This window comes from Thermobia domestica, chromosome 3 (genome assembly GCF_964235325.1).
Source record: "Thermobia domestica chromosome 3, izTheDome1.hap1.1, whole genome shotgun sequence".
Lineage (NCBI taxonomy): Eukaryota > Metazoa > Arthropoda > Insecta > Zygentoma > Lepismatidae > Thermobia > Thermobia domestica.
The window spans coordinates 310,158,399-310,174,353 of NC_137456.1; the positions used below are offsets into that span (position 1 = coordinate 310,158,399).

The 15,955-nt window shown below is 35.1% G+C and overlaps 1 protein-coding gene across 1 annotated transcript in view; it reads left to right on the plus strand.

The window, feature by feature from the left end:
- LOC145681142 (E3 ubiquitin-protein ligase HERC2-like) overlaps positions 1-15,955 on the plus strand; it is a 314,525-nt gene that overhangs the window by 285,907 nt on the left and 12,663 nt on the right. The window contains 4 exon segments of the mRNA XM_081752576.1: positions 1,936-2,130; positions 8,787-8,921; positions 9,250-9,418; positions 14,123-14,286. Of these exon segments, the coding sequence (XP_081608702.1) occupies positions 1,936-2,130; positions 8,787-8,921; positions 9,250-9,418; positions 14,123-14,286 (663 nt within the window).

Below are 15,955 nucleotides of genomic sequence, written 5' to 3' on the forward strand. Positions count from 1 at the left end.
GCCTATAACTCCGAAAGAAAGCATTTGTGCACCCAGGTTGGTCTATACTTTTCATCTTATCTCGGTGTCAGGAATCACCTCCCAAACGTTGTCGGTGTTGTTTTGAAACACCCTGTATAGACTTAAAATTATACCAAGATGGCGTTCTGACTTCTAAATTTCTTCTTATCTCTTATCTTCTGCTCAGTTGTAAGGTACAATTAAAGGTTGAGTAAGTCAAGCCAAGAAGTGATTGGTGTTTGAAGTGTCAGAAAAATTGGAATAACCCTGCATGGCAATTGCTGTTTCCTTAAGGCAACAGCGTCATGGAACTAATGTTTTCCTTATGGACCTACTTCAAAAAAGTGAGGAATGCAAATTACAGGTATTTAAAAGTAGGGGACGCGTTCCTCCATGTTCCTGTCCCACGCGGAACACTGGGATTGGATATTTGTATTACATTAATAATTGTATTACAGAATACTAATTCTAGAAAAGTAGACAGTTAGTGGAAACTCAGATTTCTAACCTGTAATTCAGACTTCTTTATATCTATTTGCGCTTTCCCAAAAACACAGGAATGCTATACGTAATCAGTGGGTAACACACGTAATTTCTCTGTGCGTATTCCAGGGCACAACTCCTGAAAGATTGCTTGCCTTCAGAGCCGGCCCTTGGTAATTTGCCGCCCCGTGCAATGGCATCGTTTTCCACCCCACCCCCTTTTCCAGAAAGAACAAATCTTTAAAGCCACGATTTTAAGTTTGCTACCTCCATCATGAACAGCGAAGGGGAAAGAAAGTGCACTCGCACTCAGAAAGGCCTAAACACTACAAATACAATCTCGTTGTATCAGTTTTTTTCTGTAAATAATAATCTATTATGTTAGAGAAAGATAAACACACCTGCAGAGGAAAGATGGTAATCCTTTTTATAAAATTCAGTATCGAGCCATTCCACTGCAACTAGCTCTTTTATCTTTATTTCTTAATTTTCTTTCTACATCTGTTAAAAAAATTAAAAAAAAAAACTTGTTTTCATCGTCAGTGATAAGGAACTGTTTGTGACAAAGACAAGACTAGTTTTCGTATCAAATTGTAATAACTAACTAAATGGAACAGGTGTTCGCTACTGTTTGAGACGTGAGTTCGTGCATTTGACAATAATCAAGCAATTCATGCTGGGATTTGTTCGACCATTTTCTTTAGCACTGTCCCTGTGACCCTAAACTAATGCGACCTAAACATGATTTATGAATGTAGTATTCAAATAGGTCAGCTTAGTAAATTTAACTACCATCATCATGAAGTCTGTTTCCAACAAGAAATATTTATCTTAAATAATTTAGTTGACAGATTTTGCCACCCCGTGCAAATGCACGTGTTGCCCATATGGTAGAGCCGGCTTTGCTTGCTTCGGGTAAGGACTAGAGTAGTGGTTTGAAACCTGTTTTAAGCAGCAGATATCGTCACACATAGTTTTGATATTGAAAAAGAACGTTAAAATCCAATAAACAATAAAATTAAAATAACTAACGGTTCGGAAGTGAACTCGAAATATGGGATGTCATTAAATATGGCGAATTCCAGTGGGCATTGTATTTGCCATAATAGATTATAAAATTTTAAGACGCTATAATAAATACTTCATTGCTTAATGAAGCATTTTAAGCGAGATTTACCTTTATGGTGACTTCCTTAGTTACTTTTAACGGGTCCATTTGTAGATTGAGAATATACTTCAGAAAGATTATTTGGTAGTCCTACCTCAAGAATGAAGTTTGAAGTAACAAAGGACTAAAGGTTAAATACAATATGTTTCGGACTCTTTACAGTTTACTTAGATGTAATCTTAAGAGAGAGAGAGAATTGAAGATTGAATATATATACTAATTGTCAAAAAGACAAACAAATAAGTGGACTGCTAAGAACGGACTAAGCTTTTCCTTCCTTTCAGGTGAAAGTGTTGATGACTGCGGCGGTGGCTACAGTGAAAGTATAGCTGAGATGTGTGATGAATTACAAAATGGCTCCGTTCCGTTGCTGATAGTCACACCAAATGGAAGAGATGAAGCTGGCACCAACAGAGATTGCTTCCTTTTGAATCCCATGGCACGATCACCTCTTCACATGAATATGTTCAGGTTCCTAGGTACGTAGCAAAATATATTTTGTATGTATTCAGAGTGAACTCATAGATTAGTGATCAATAGACTTCGGATCGATATGCACTAAGAAATGGCAAAATATGCATGCAAATATGCGCTAAAAACCACGAAAATATGCACTGAAAATATGCAGATATGCACTAAAAACTGTAAATATGCACTAATCAAAAGCTAAAGTTAAATGAGAAATTTCATTATCTTTAGAGAAAAAAGTTGTATTACATGAACTACATATATTTGGTGTATAACTACGTATGATGCATTTATGCTACAATACACAGCTGTGTAGTTTCCGGTGTTTTCTTGCGAAACCTGCATTTGTCGATTAAAACATAACTGTTCATCGAAAAGTTCCTTCCGTGTTACGGGTAGTTAAGGGACAGTATTTCAAAAAAGCAATGTTACTTGCCGATAAATCTGGAATTAGTGCGACGTTGTTCCCAGGAACACTTTATTTACATTAAACAAGAATTTTATGCATAGATTTTTCGCGTCTATTGAATGTGAGTTTCGAAGAAATGCTGGCCCGATTGGTCTTGGTGGCGTCTGCTTCGTTATTGAATCAAAGATCTCAAATGCACTGCAAAGTCCTAATTATTGCTCTTCTAATTTCGTTATGATCTTTGAATTTGAACTGAAATGAGTATTGATAAACGCAAGGTTGCTTTTAATGTTTTCAGCTCCGCAAGTGTCCAAGACTTCTTGAATACATTTGGTTCCTACGAGTTAAAAATAGCTCACAGTCAGTATGTAAAATTAATTAAAATACATCTCCTTTTATATATATATATATTCAGAGAAATAAATAAACATTTCTGGCTTAAAAACATATAATAAAACCTGTCTAGAAAAATTGAACAGGACTCGCAAAAAAAATCCGTTAAATGTTCTAGAGTTAACGGAGATAGATCTATGCTTAAAATATAAACAAGGCGCATACATACAATGAACATAGTGAGATAAAATGTTGTACATAGGCCTACCGCATTCAATTATAGCATTTATTTATGCTACGAATTAATACACATAAAACTTACAGTGAAAAAAAAGCCTACATACGGTTTCAAATGCAAAGACAAAAAGTAGATGCTATGCCCTTTACAGCGCTCCTCTCTCTACTATTGGCTCCTTTTTTTTATCTATTGTATATATTACGCTAATTGTTCCATGTCTCTAGACCAGCTAGAGAACGAATTATTGGTATTTGAAAATAACTATGTAAATTGGACTTCGTTCACAAACTAGGGCCTTACATGGCAGTGGACTAAAGGTTAAATGTGTAAAGTAACAAGTAAACGAAGAACTTTACAGACAATGTAGTTCTTATACCTAACCTCTCACAGAATGTCTAAAATTTTTCTAACTTGAAAATTTCCGTTAAAAAGTATATTTTAATATTCATTGTTCACAATACAGGTTCCGCCTAATCAAGAGAATTTAACACAGTTTTTTAGATTTAAATTCATGGGACTGTGAAATATTTCCGTTTAATAAGAGGTCTGTTGAAGGCAGTTGTTACTGTATTAAAAGCCTGTATTCAAAAACCTTATGTTCTTGTTCGAAAGAAAATAAATTCACTTGAAATTACTTTTAGTATCCAATTATATGTAAATCCTTGAATATTTTATTCTAGTGTAACATTGACCGTTTCAAACAGCAATAATTTACAGTGTATAACATTGATACTTTAAATGGAATAAAGTGATTTGAGCGAGACATGGAGCATGAATGAGAAGAAGGTAAAGTTATCGAAAACATAACAGAAGACTTACAAGTAAGACGTCCGAAGTGTAACACCCCGGTTATGATAAAATTTGGCAGGTAGATACTACACATGAAATAAACGAGTACGTGATTTATTTTCTGCGAAAAAACGGTTTTAGGGGGCAAAAGTTTCCACCCAAAATTTTGAAAGTTGACGCCCGAAAGCCAAAAACAAGTGATCCGAAATCAAGGAAATTGTACACACATATTGTAGACATAAAATGAGGGAATACGGGTTTCTTATTTCCCTGAAGACAAAAAAGAAGAAGAAGAAGCTGTTTAGGTGGGACACAGTCTCTTCCAAAACTTTGATAATGAAATATCAAAAGTGCTAATAACAGTGTGGTAGAAGTGCTTAAAGGACATGAAGAATTGGAACGACACATTGTGTAGGGACAATACGCAAAAAATAAACGAATACTTTTTTTTTTATTATTATTTTCTGCGGAAAAACGGTTTTAGGGGGCAAAAGCCCTTACTCAAAATTTTGAAACTTGAGGCCCAAAAGGCAAGAAGAAGAGCACCGAATTGAATGACATTGTGCACAGATATTGTAGACTTAAAATGAGATAATTGGGTTTCGTATTTTCCCGGAAAAAGCGGTTGAGTGAGGCACGGACCTTCAAAACCGTTAATTACGATATATCAAAAGTGCAAATAAGCATACGTCAGAAGTTCCTAAAGAATATGAAGAATTGCAACGAAACCGTATAGGGACAATTTGCAAAGCAATAAATGAAACGTGTTTTAATTTGTGCGGAAAAAGAGTGTTGGGACCTAGGCTCCATCCAAGAAAAAAGTAAATAGTATCGTAATAGCGCAGGAAGGAGTGGACCCAAAAAAATGAAATTATGTGTAGATATTATATAGACCCTATGTAAAATAAGGTCGTTCGTGTTTATCAAGTGTCCCTATCCGTTTTGCTTCAAATTTGGAACATCAACAGCAAACTGGAAATAAATCGACACCTGTTTTTGTTTATGCGGAAAAACATTGTAAGTGTTAAAGGTGCCTCCTGAAATACTATAAAATACGCTATACTGTTTGTGCTTGTAGTTGATCTGCCAAATTTGAAGAAATCGGATGGAGGCACTTGTGAAACACGAAAGACAGCATTTTACACATCTAATATCTACATACAATTTAATTCGCTTCGGTGAACTTCTTTCGCCACTCAACGCCTCGGTCCACTCAACAGTTTCTTTTCTCTTTTTAGGAAAATACGAAACACGTAATCCCTCATTTCATGTCAACAATATGTGTGAACAATTTCGTTGACTTCGGTTCACTTGTTTTTGGCTTTCGGACGTCAATTTTCAAAATTTTGGGTGGGGGCTTTTCCCCCCTAAAACAGTTTTTCTGCAAAAAATTAAAAAAACATTAGTTTTTTAAACGTATTGTCCATACACAAAGGTTCGTTGCAATTCTTGATGTCCTTTACACACATCTGACATACTGTTACTAGCACTTTTGATATTTCGTTATCAAAGGTTTGGAGGCGTCCCTGCCCCACCCAGCCGTTTATCCTGGAAAATATGAAACCCGTATTTCCTCATTTTAGGTCTGCAATATCTGCGCACAATTTCATTCACTTCGGTTTACTTCTTCTTGTCTTTCGTGCGCCAACTTTCAAAATTTTGGGTGGGGACGTTTTCTCCCTAAAACCGTTTTTCCGCAGAAAATAAAAAAAACATTCGATTATTTTATGTGTAGTATCTACCTGCCAAATTTTACCAAAATCGGAGTGTTACACTTCGGAAGTGTTACTTGTTAGTAGGAAAGTTCCCTTTCGAGAAACCGAGGTACGTATCAAAGTAACACAAGCTTATACTTAAATACTCTCATGAACTCCTTAAATAAAAACTTAAGAACTTATCTCCTTATCTCAGAAAGTATCTACTGTGACAAGTTTTAGATTTTGTTAAGCAAATACTTTAATCAATTTAGAGCTAATTTAAAAAAAGGTTGTTCATTTCTTCCCGAAATACATTTTTCAACGGTTTCTTTGGAATGAACTCTGTCGAATATTAAAACACACACACACACACACACACACACACATATATATATATATATATATATATATATATATATATTTGTATAAACTCCTTACGAGACCTGAAACTGTTGTGAAAATATAAGGCGGTTAAAAAAAAAAAAAAAAAAAAAAAAAAAAAAAAAAAAAAAGTGCTGCTGAAGTTTGAGCTGTTGCTGTTGAACAAAATAGAAATGTCCTCTTCTGAAAACGAGCTTACTTCTTTGAAAATATTATTTGTTTAGTATACACTTTGCAAAATATATTTTCTTCTTGAATTGTTAACGTCTCCCAACTTCAATCCCTTGTTTCAAAAGATAACTTCTAGATTTTTTTTGGCTCATTTAGTTGTAGTGCAACATCTTTGTCCAATTTTTGTCCATTTTTGTCCACATAAGAAAAACAAATTGTACTATTCAAATTAACAAGAGGGCCATTTCAAAATTTGGGCCACTTCGATCACCTAGTGTGACACCTTCAAATTCGAATTTTAACTAGCTCAGAATTTTGACCAATTTACGTTCATTTTTGTCCACCCAAGAAAAACTTTTGTTCCATTCTAGTGAACGAGGGGAGGATTTCAAAATTTGTCCACTTCCATCACCTGTAATGCGACATCTTAAAATTCAAATTTTAACAAGATTATTTTTTTTCGATTTTTGTGCATTCATGTACCGCAAACAAAACGTTTTGTACCATTAAAATAAACGAGGGAGGGTCATTTCAAAAATTGGGCACTTCGATTATCTGTTAAGCGACATCTTCAAATTCGAATTTTAATTAGCTCAGAATTTTGTCCAATTTCCATGCATTTTTGTACCATCAAAAATTTTGTTCCATTCAAGTTAAGAAAGGAGGACCATTTCAAAATTTTGGCCACTTCGATCACCAGCAGTGTGACATCTTTAAATTTGAATTCTAACTAGCTTTGAATTTTTCCTAATTGTTGTAGATTTTTGTACCACCAACATAGTTGAAATTCAAATTTAAAAATGTGTCACTACAGATGATCCAAGTGGCCAAATTTTTAAATGACCGTCCCTGGTTTATTTCAATGGTACAGAATTTATTCTTCGTGGTACAAAAATGTTCAAAAATTCGACACAATCCTGAGCTAATTAAAATTTGAATTTAAAGATTTCGCACTACAGGTGATTGAAGTGGCCGAAATTTTGAAATGGCCCTCCCTCGTTTATTAGAATGGTACATATTTTTTTCTTGGGGTGGAAAACAATGGACAAAAATTTTACAAAATTCTGAGCTAGTTAAAATTCGAGGATGTCGCACTACAGGTGATCGACGTCGCCGAAATTTTGAAATGATCCTTTCTCATTTACGATTTTTTTTCTTGGGAGGACAAAAATGGGACAAAATTCTGAGGTAGTTAAAATTCAAATTTGAAAATCCCGCACTACAACTAAATGAAAATATTTTTCTTTTGGTATTCTTATATTGTCACAGGACCACACAATTTGCGAGATGGGTGACGTGGAAATTTTATTGTAGGTGATTTGACACCGTTATTTATATCTTCTTCCAAAAGGGTGACAGTCATGCATCATTACCGGGAGGATGAATCACTCATCCCTTTCTTATTCTCCTTTCACATGACCTTGGAAGATATTCTAAACCAACAACAATGAACCATTTCAAGATCTTAAGTCTACATTAGAAACTTGAAATTCCATTTATCAGTTTGGTTGTTTCTTTAAATATGCATTTATATGCATTAACGACATAAACATGCACTAACCTCCAAAATATGCACATATATGCACTATAAAACTCTGCTCTTTTACTCCAAAACACCTGAAACGAATTTCTGTTTAAAGAGCATATCAATATCACATCTGGAAAAGAACATGCAAATATGCAAAAATCCGAAGTCTAGTGATCAATCATATGCTGTAGGTTCCGTTCTCACATAGTGTGTACTGAAACCAGATGTTAAATTCCAAATCAATCAAAAATAGTGGCTAATTATTGTGAAATAATAAATATTGTGGGTATTCTTTTAACCCCCGATCTTTACTTTTATATTAATTATGTAACATACGAGAGCTTCAGAACATACGAGGGTCGTCGAATAAGTTATCTACCTAGACAGGAAAGAATGCAGATAGGCTCACTTGGTCATCACTGTTTTTTGATGTAGTCCTCACGCATAGCCATCGAAGAAATCTCAGAGAAAAAATAGTCTTTGTCATGGCCTGCAAACCACTGGGAAACAGCCTGTTGGACCTCGTTGAGCCAGGAATTTGTTTTGGTCCTCTTCAAAGAAGTCCAACAAGTCTGGGAACAGCTGCATCCGAGAGGTGCTCCAGTTTCTGCAAATCCATTGTTCGCGCCGTCACACAAACATGCGCTACACGCGTAACAGCAACACTCTGCTCACGGCCATTGCGTTGCTCCGACTGACCTCAAATTGCGCAGTGAGATTCCCCACAGTGGCCTTGGCGTGCGTGTTAGGCATAATTATGCCCCGCCCCTCTCTTTCTGTCTAGGTAGATAACTTATTGGACGCCCCTCGTATTTACAGGTGTAGGGTACAAGTTTAGTAATACATTTTTCTTATCCATTACACGATTTGTCATTGATTACCTTTATTACTTGAATCATTTTTGTGGTACTTTTGTTCATTATCTCAGTTTTGTTGCAGAAAATAATAAAATTAAGTACATTATACTTCGTTAGTAAAGGAAATAACCGATTTTATATCTCACTAATTCTTCTATAAGCGTGAATTCAATGATATATAAAGAGAGAACTTATTTTGTATATCAAAAAGAGTTATATGGACTTATTTTGAGATTAATTTTATGCATTCTTTATCTGTTGTAGGAATTTTGATGGGCATTGCTATTCGAACTGGAAGTCCTCTAAGCTTGAATCTTGCTGAACCAGTGTGGAAACAGTTAGCGGGTATGCCATTGACTCCAGCAGACCTCACAGAAGTAGATAGAGATTACGTTCCAGGTATGTTCCTTGTGTAAACACAGGCAACATTTCAATTAAGATTAATCCATTAGGTGATATACAGGGTGGGTGGAATGAAGTAGTTGGAAATAAATAAATAAATAGAATGTTAATGAAATCATTGCCTGCAAAATAAAACTCATTTATTTAATTATAAACATATATATCTGTTTCAAGATATTGCATTCACATATAAATGTTCTTTCTGTAACATTTCCTTTTACAACAAAACAATTTATATATATATATTATTGTTATTAGCAGTAGTAGTAGAATTTCCGTAACATTTGATAATTGTAATTAATTTTACGTTCGGTTTGTTTGATAGGATTGATGTGCATTCGAGATATGGAACCAGATGAGAAAGCATTCCAAACCTTAGAGATGCCATTTTCAACGCCCTCTGCTTTTGGTACTGAAGTTCCCCTCTCATCTCGTTATCGCCGTATTACTTTGGAAAATAGACACGAATATGTTCGGCTAGCCTTGAATTACAGGTACGTTAAATATCTGAATGAAACATTCCATCTGATGATTAGCTTTCAGTTTTATACATGTGAGTGGGGCATCAAGAATTTTAAGTGTTACTATGATAGTCACTATTTGGAATACAAAACTTCATCAACGACCATTTATTTCCATAGATTAAATAAGAAAAAACTGAAGCACGTATTATGTTTATCAGTTAAAAGTTAGGAATGGATAGCTATATTTTACAGAACAATAAAATAGGAGAATATATGTAAATTCTTACTTGATTGTCTGCTGCGAAAGCCATTTTAAAATTACGTCGTTGCGCCTCGAAGAACCGCTATGTGACATTTGTGTCGAAAATGAGTTATGTGGTGCAAATAAGCCTGAAAGCTGTCAGGTAGCGTCCCATATAATGTGAGAAGAGTAAATATTCAATTGTTTCGCCACAACAATGAAAAAATAATAGATTGAAGTTAAAGGCTTTAGGTCCTCATCATGTACGTATTGATTAATGCATACAAATCCTCTATGTGTTTATAACAGGGTTGGCAAAAACTGGTTTTTATTGAAAAAACAAAAAAAAAAACGTTTTTTTGTTTAAATTGTTTTTTTTTTGTTTAAACAAGTTTTTTTTTTTTGGGGGGGTAAATAATTTACTCTATGTATTTATATTAGATATGGACAGAAATTAGTTTGTTTCACCTTGGTGTTATTATGCAACAACAAAGTTATGCTGGAAAGTGTCACATAAGCTTAAAGCGGAATCCAAACCGCTTCTCGTGACGTACATCCAAGAAAAATTGTCCATTTGGACACGAAACCGGGACTAATTGGTCACAAATGCGATTGCTGACTCACTCACGAAGGACTCCTGATAAAAATACGTTGTACTGATCTTTACATAGGCCTACTTGTTAATATAATTGTCAAGAGTCATTTCAGAAGGACAAAAAGATAAACAGTTACACAAGTAGAATTATATATAAATCGGGAAACTCCCTCCTTAGCCATTGAGAAAATCCTGTTATTACTTTAAATGTATTTGTATATACAATTTTAAGGTCAACGTATCATAATCACTACGCTAAAACTGAGGTATTAAATTACAAATTTGGTATGTAGATATCATTCAGCAAATTAAAACAAAGTCAAATCCAAGCTGATGTTGGAAGCTACGTAGGCAGTTGATAAATTTTGCCAATTTCTATCGATATATTTAAGCAAGCTTGGCTTCTTTATAAAACAATAGGCATTCATTCAAGTAGAAATATATAATTTGGTTTCATTTCGTATGTTTAGGCTTAACATCCTTATGAAATACCAAGGTTATCATGGAGAAGTCTTTCGCTTAAAGGGATGCCTCAAATCGCTACTTGATTTATACTTGAAAGATAGGTTGTGGTTCGACCGAGAATTGAACACGGGACCCCTTGATTAAAAGGTGAAAAGTAAATAAACGTAATGCAGATAGTTTGATATGTGAAAACGTCACCATGAGTTCACACATTTAAAGCAGTTTTCGTTTTTTTTTTGTTTAAACTTTTTTTTTTTTTTTTAAAGAAAAACAGCTGGTTTAAACCAAGGTTTAAACCAGCCAACCTTGATTTATAAAGGCGCAATAGACACGAAAATAGTAATATAATATTGTTGAAGCAAGGTACAACAATGTCCAGTGCATAATATACGCAGAACCAATTTTATTGTATTTTTCAAGTGTTACCGTGTATCTGGCAAAATTTTAAGAGTTTGGAATATTATTTGCTTCTCGTGAAAAGTTGTGGTTTTAACACATAGCGAGGCGCAGCGATGATTAAATATTATACTTGCAAGTAAATTGTTAATAGATGAATCAATTTTCTTAGTTAAAACTGATCAGGATCTGAAACAGAAATCGTTATATTAAAAAAAAAAAAAAAAAAAAAGTAAGTGGTCACAAGTTATTTGGTAAAAATTGTTGGATATATGAACGTGGCACAAAGTGCTTTCAAATGTGGCACATACTGTTACGGTAGTTGAGATCGCTTATACCATGTGCAACAAACAGAGATTTATCACATAAGATTACAAGAAAGATTGCATATGTTTGTAGTAAAGAGTTAAGGTTGTGATGAAAGTTTATGTTAGTTAGTTTATGTATACGATTGATTTGATGAACTGTGATTTTAGTGAAGGTGCAAATTAAGAACAAAAAATCAAACATCGTAATTGTGTTTTGGGCTTCAAAAGGTTATCGAACGAAGCAAGTAATAACCTCAAATTGTGTTTTAATTTAGATTCTAATAGTGGCACAGTCGGTAGGATAATATTAAAATCTAAATTAAAACACAATTTGAGGCTATTTACTTGTTTCATCCGATAACCTCTTAAAGCCAAAAAAGTTTACTTTTCAAAATATCAAGGTAATCTTACCTTTGTTTCTAATTGTGCATGTCATTTTAAATGTTCTTTTCAACGAACTTTGGCTGTATCTATTGGCGTGTAGTAAAACTTAAAACTTAACGAAATTTTAGAATGTCAGTTGCTTTCAATTCCCTATCATACAATAGGATTAGCATAGAAGTTAGTTAAAAATTCAAGAAATAGCAAAAGCCAGGAAAAGTCCATAAAATATTAGGAAAGCCAGAGGAGGTATTTACTGCCATATTTCTGTTAGGTTGGTGCGAATGAGATGCCCCTTTTACGTCTGGTGGGGAACTCAGCTCAGCAGCACAACACAGGGATAAATTAGGGTCACACGTCTAACGTCACAAACTCAGTAAACATCCTGCAAATAGGCTGAGGTACCCAGACAGTCAGAAGGCAGTGCGTTGTCGAACAGGGTCGTGTGAAAATACACCATGGAGAATACACATTTCTGTACGAATTCAAACTGGGGCATTCTGTTCAACAAACCTCAGAAAATACTAACAGTGGACTAGGAATGGTGAATGAACGCACCAAATGGTTGCCGGTGGTTTGTCAGATTGTTCTGGTGATACAGCATTGCAAAATGAGTCCTGTGGGCATCCATCAACATGTTCGGATGAGGTCTTCAGGAACATCTTGAAAGTATACTTCTGAAAAAGGTTCGTGTGTTCGTTCTTGAAGACGAGCTAAGCATATACCATACCACTGTTATTCCATGCCATTGCTAAAATTAATATATATATATATATATATATATATATATATATACATGGGTGTGCCACATTTTTTATTTTATGAACGTTTATTGAAAGAAACACCTAGAAAGAAAGATTTGTGTTAAAAGTAGGGAGAATAAGGGATGTCCAACAATTATTAAAACAATCCTTCGTTATTAAAAGCATGACTTCAGTCCGTCAGTCACGCTGGGCTAATATTTGTCGCTAGCTGCCTCCTTCTACCTGACGCCAACAGATGTAGCTAGCCTATTCTTTCATTACCGATTTATCAATGGTCAAAGGGGGCGCGGTGGCTCAGTGGTAGAGCGTTCACCTCCGGTGCTTGGGGTCCCTGGTTCGATCCCACTCGCGCCGTGTGGACTTTGTGGTGGACAAACACCGTGCTCGTAAGTTTTCTCGGGGTTCTCCCATTTCTCCCACGTCTTCATTCCACCATTTCACTCATTTCTCATCATCACCGTCTCCTTTAGCCTAACCGGCATTACCGTGGGACGTAAAACTTAAAGATTTCATTTTTTAATTGTCAAAGGATAAAAATGGAAAATACTCGAAGAAATAGTAGAAATCAAAAATATTGATTTCGTTTGTCCTGTGGGAAATCCTACGGTAAGAATTTTGAAGGAAAGTGTGATTCTGTCAAGAAAATTAACACGACTATTTATCATACTTATTCCTGAGTTGGTAATTCTGTACGTTTTCGAATATCCCGTGGCTGTTCATTAAAAAAAAAAAAAAAAAAAAAAAATGTATATCTTAATCATGTCTGAGACGATAGTCGTTGAATTGCAGTATTTATTAGTGAGTTCAAGATTACTAAATCTAATGATTTTGAATGATCTTTTTACATATCTTGTTGAGTATAAGTATACAGGATAATGCTGCAATAACAACTGGCTATTAAATGATATAATTTTACATCCCACGTTATGCCCTTTAGACTAAAGTAAACGGGTCATTAATCAAAGTGAACGATTCTGAAAGAATTGGTGGAATGAGAATGTAGGAGAAAATAGGAAAACCACGGACACGATTGTGTCAATCACACAAAGTAATTTGGCCTGGGATCGAAGGTGAGCACTCTACCACTGAACTACAGTGTTTCTCGGCAACTATTTATGTTGTCTCCCTCAGGTTTTTTCTTCGTTAAAGTTCTAAGGTTATGATCGCAAAGTTGTCACTCAGTATAGAGCAGCCAATGATCAGGTTAATTCACTAAAACTAAATGGATAAATAAATCGTTGATCTTAGTGCGTATACGTTTGTTTGATTTCTGCTGGAAAACCCCTTAATATATATATATATATATATATATATATATATATATATATATATATATATATATATATATATATATAACATACTTGTCTTTCATACTTGTCTAAACTTCAATGCCTGGTAGAATCCAGCGTTGTAAACCATTAAACCACGATAAACAAAAAGGGGCACAGCACCATGGTTCAGCGGTAGAGCGTTCACTAGACACAATAGACACTCTTTGTTATTTACGTAAAAGATTACAAACAAGTATCGGGTGACCAGAAACAAAACAGCTCTAACTGGTTTGAACTCCTTTTATTTTCATAGACTTCATGAATTTGACGAACAAGTAGCTGCTGTCAGAGAAGGCATGGCAAAAGTTATCCCAGTTCCACTTCTGTCTCTCTTCACTGGTTATGAACTGGAAACAATGGTGTGTGGATCTCCTGACATTCCTCTTCATCTACTGAAATCCGTGTCTACATATAAAGGTAAGTAATTTAGGATTTTTTTTACTTGTTTTTATTATCTATTATTATAATTATACTATTTTTGAAGAATATTAACATGTTCATTAAGAAGAGATTCCAACAATTTGTACTTCTTCATCAAGTGTAGCTTGTACTATTGAGAGAAAAGAACTATTTGATCACTTAGAAGTGATACTCTAATTTATTAAGATCATCGAATATGTTCCTGGCCCAACAAATAAACTATCTTGATCAAAAGATAAAAAATTATAAATAGTTTCATATTTTGCAGTTACAACTGTAATAAATTAAAGAATTCGTCAAAAACTTCCAATAGATTCGTAATATATTTTGTTTGATGATTCTTTATAGTGCTTTGTTAAGGTGATGCAAGTAAGCATTGTATTTTTTGTCAACAATGAAGGAATCCAAATATTAATAATTGTAACCTAAATACCCAATTTGGGTATATATCTGAGTGTTTTCCTGCTGAAATAAATACCCATGTATTTTACATCACTAGATGCAACGAGAGCGTGTACACGCTATGGCATCGAATAATTGTTGGGTGTGTTCCTGAGGAATCATATCCGATGCTACTTGTATGAGAGTCCACAAGACATCAATAGCCTGCCGGAGGACCTTGACGAACAAGGTACCAACCAACCATGACACTTGTTCAATGGGTGCCATGTGAGGCGAGAGACCAGCCCAGGGAAGCAGTGATACTAGTCGTGCTACTTCTACATTCCGGTCGTGCATTATCCTGCTAAAATATGACGCCTAGAATTGTCTGGAGGAAGAGTATTAGTCAATCCTAGAACTTCCGTAATGAGACCACCCTCAATGCGTAGCAGCCGAGATTGCGTGTTGTACGCAGTTGAACTCTACATCTGTCATTGAGACGCTATCACACTCGAGAGATTGCTCTCAGCACGATAGCATCTAAAGCATGCGCCCGCCACTGTGCGATAGGTGGGAGAGATACTTGTCAAAAACCACGACCGTCTGTCAGCCAGTATAGCAACAGCGATGCTCGCCAGCTCGTTATAGCCTGATCAGGTGTTTTTTAGTCCTGAGGCAATGTAGCTGGCAGAAAGACATGCATGCCGCAACACAGAAACCGAGTTCCGGCATCGAGCTAACAGTTTGGGCGACGCTGTACTGTCCACCACGGAAAAATGTACGTCATCCCACGATATAGTCACGTTGTGCTTTCCATTGTCCAGCAATTTCCTCCGTATAGTTGTCTTCTATCCATTTCTTTCACACGTACATCCCTATTGTGGCAGCAAGCTTTGTAGGCAGAGACGCAAGGGCCCGGAGAAAGCTTAAAAAGAACGAGTTTTCCACGGCAGTTTTGACTGGGAAATTTTGAGCTTTTTAAAATCAGTTTTAATGAAGAAATAACGACATGTTTCACATTCTTTTTACATTATAACACACACAAAGAGAAAAAGAAAATGGTGTATTTAGAAGAGGAAGAAAAAAACATGAAAAAAATCACGAAGTAAAGAAAATCAGTCATTCGATAGCAAAGAAAAAAACAATTTAGTAGACATAGTGTTTTTTCTAATGCCCACGAATTATCATAGAGCTATTAAAGTAATGTTCAACGCCAAAAAGGAATTAATAAAAAGTCCACTTTCAGAACAGTGCTAGCAAAAACTATTCTAAAAATGTAATACGT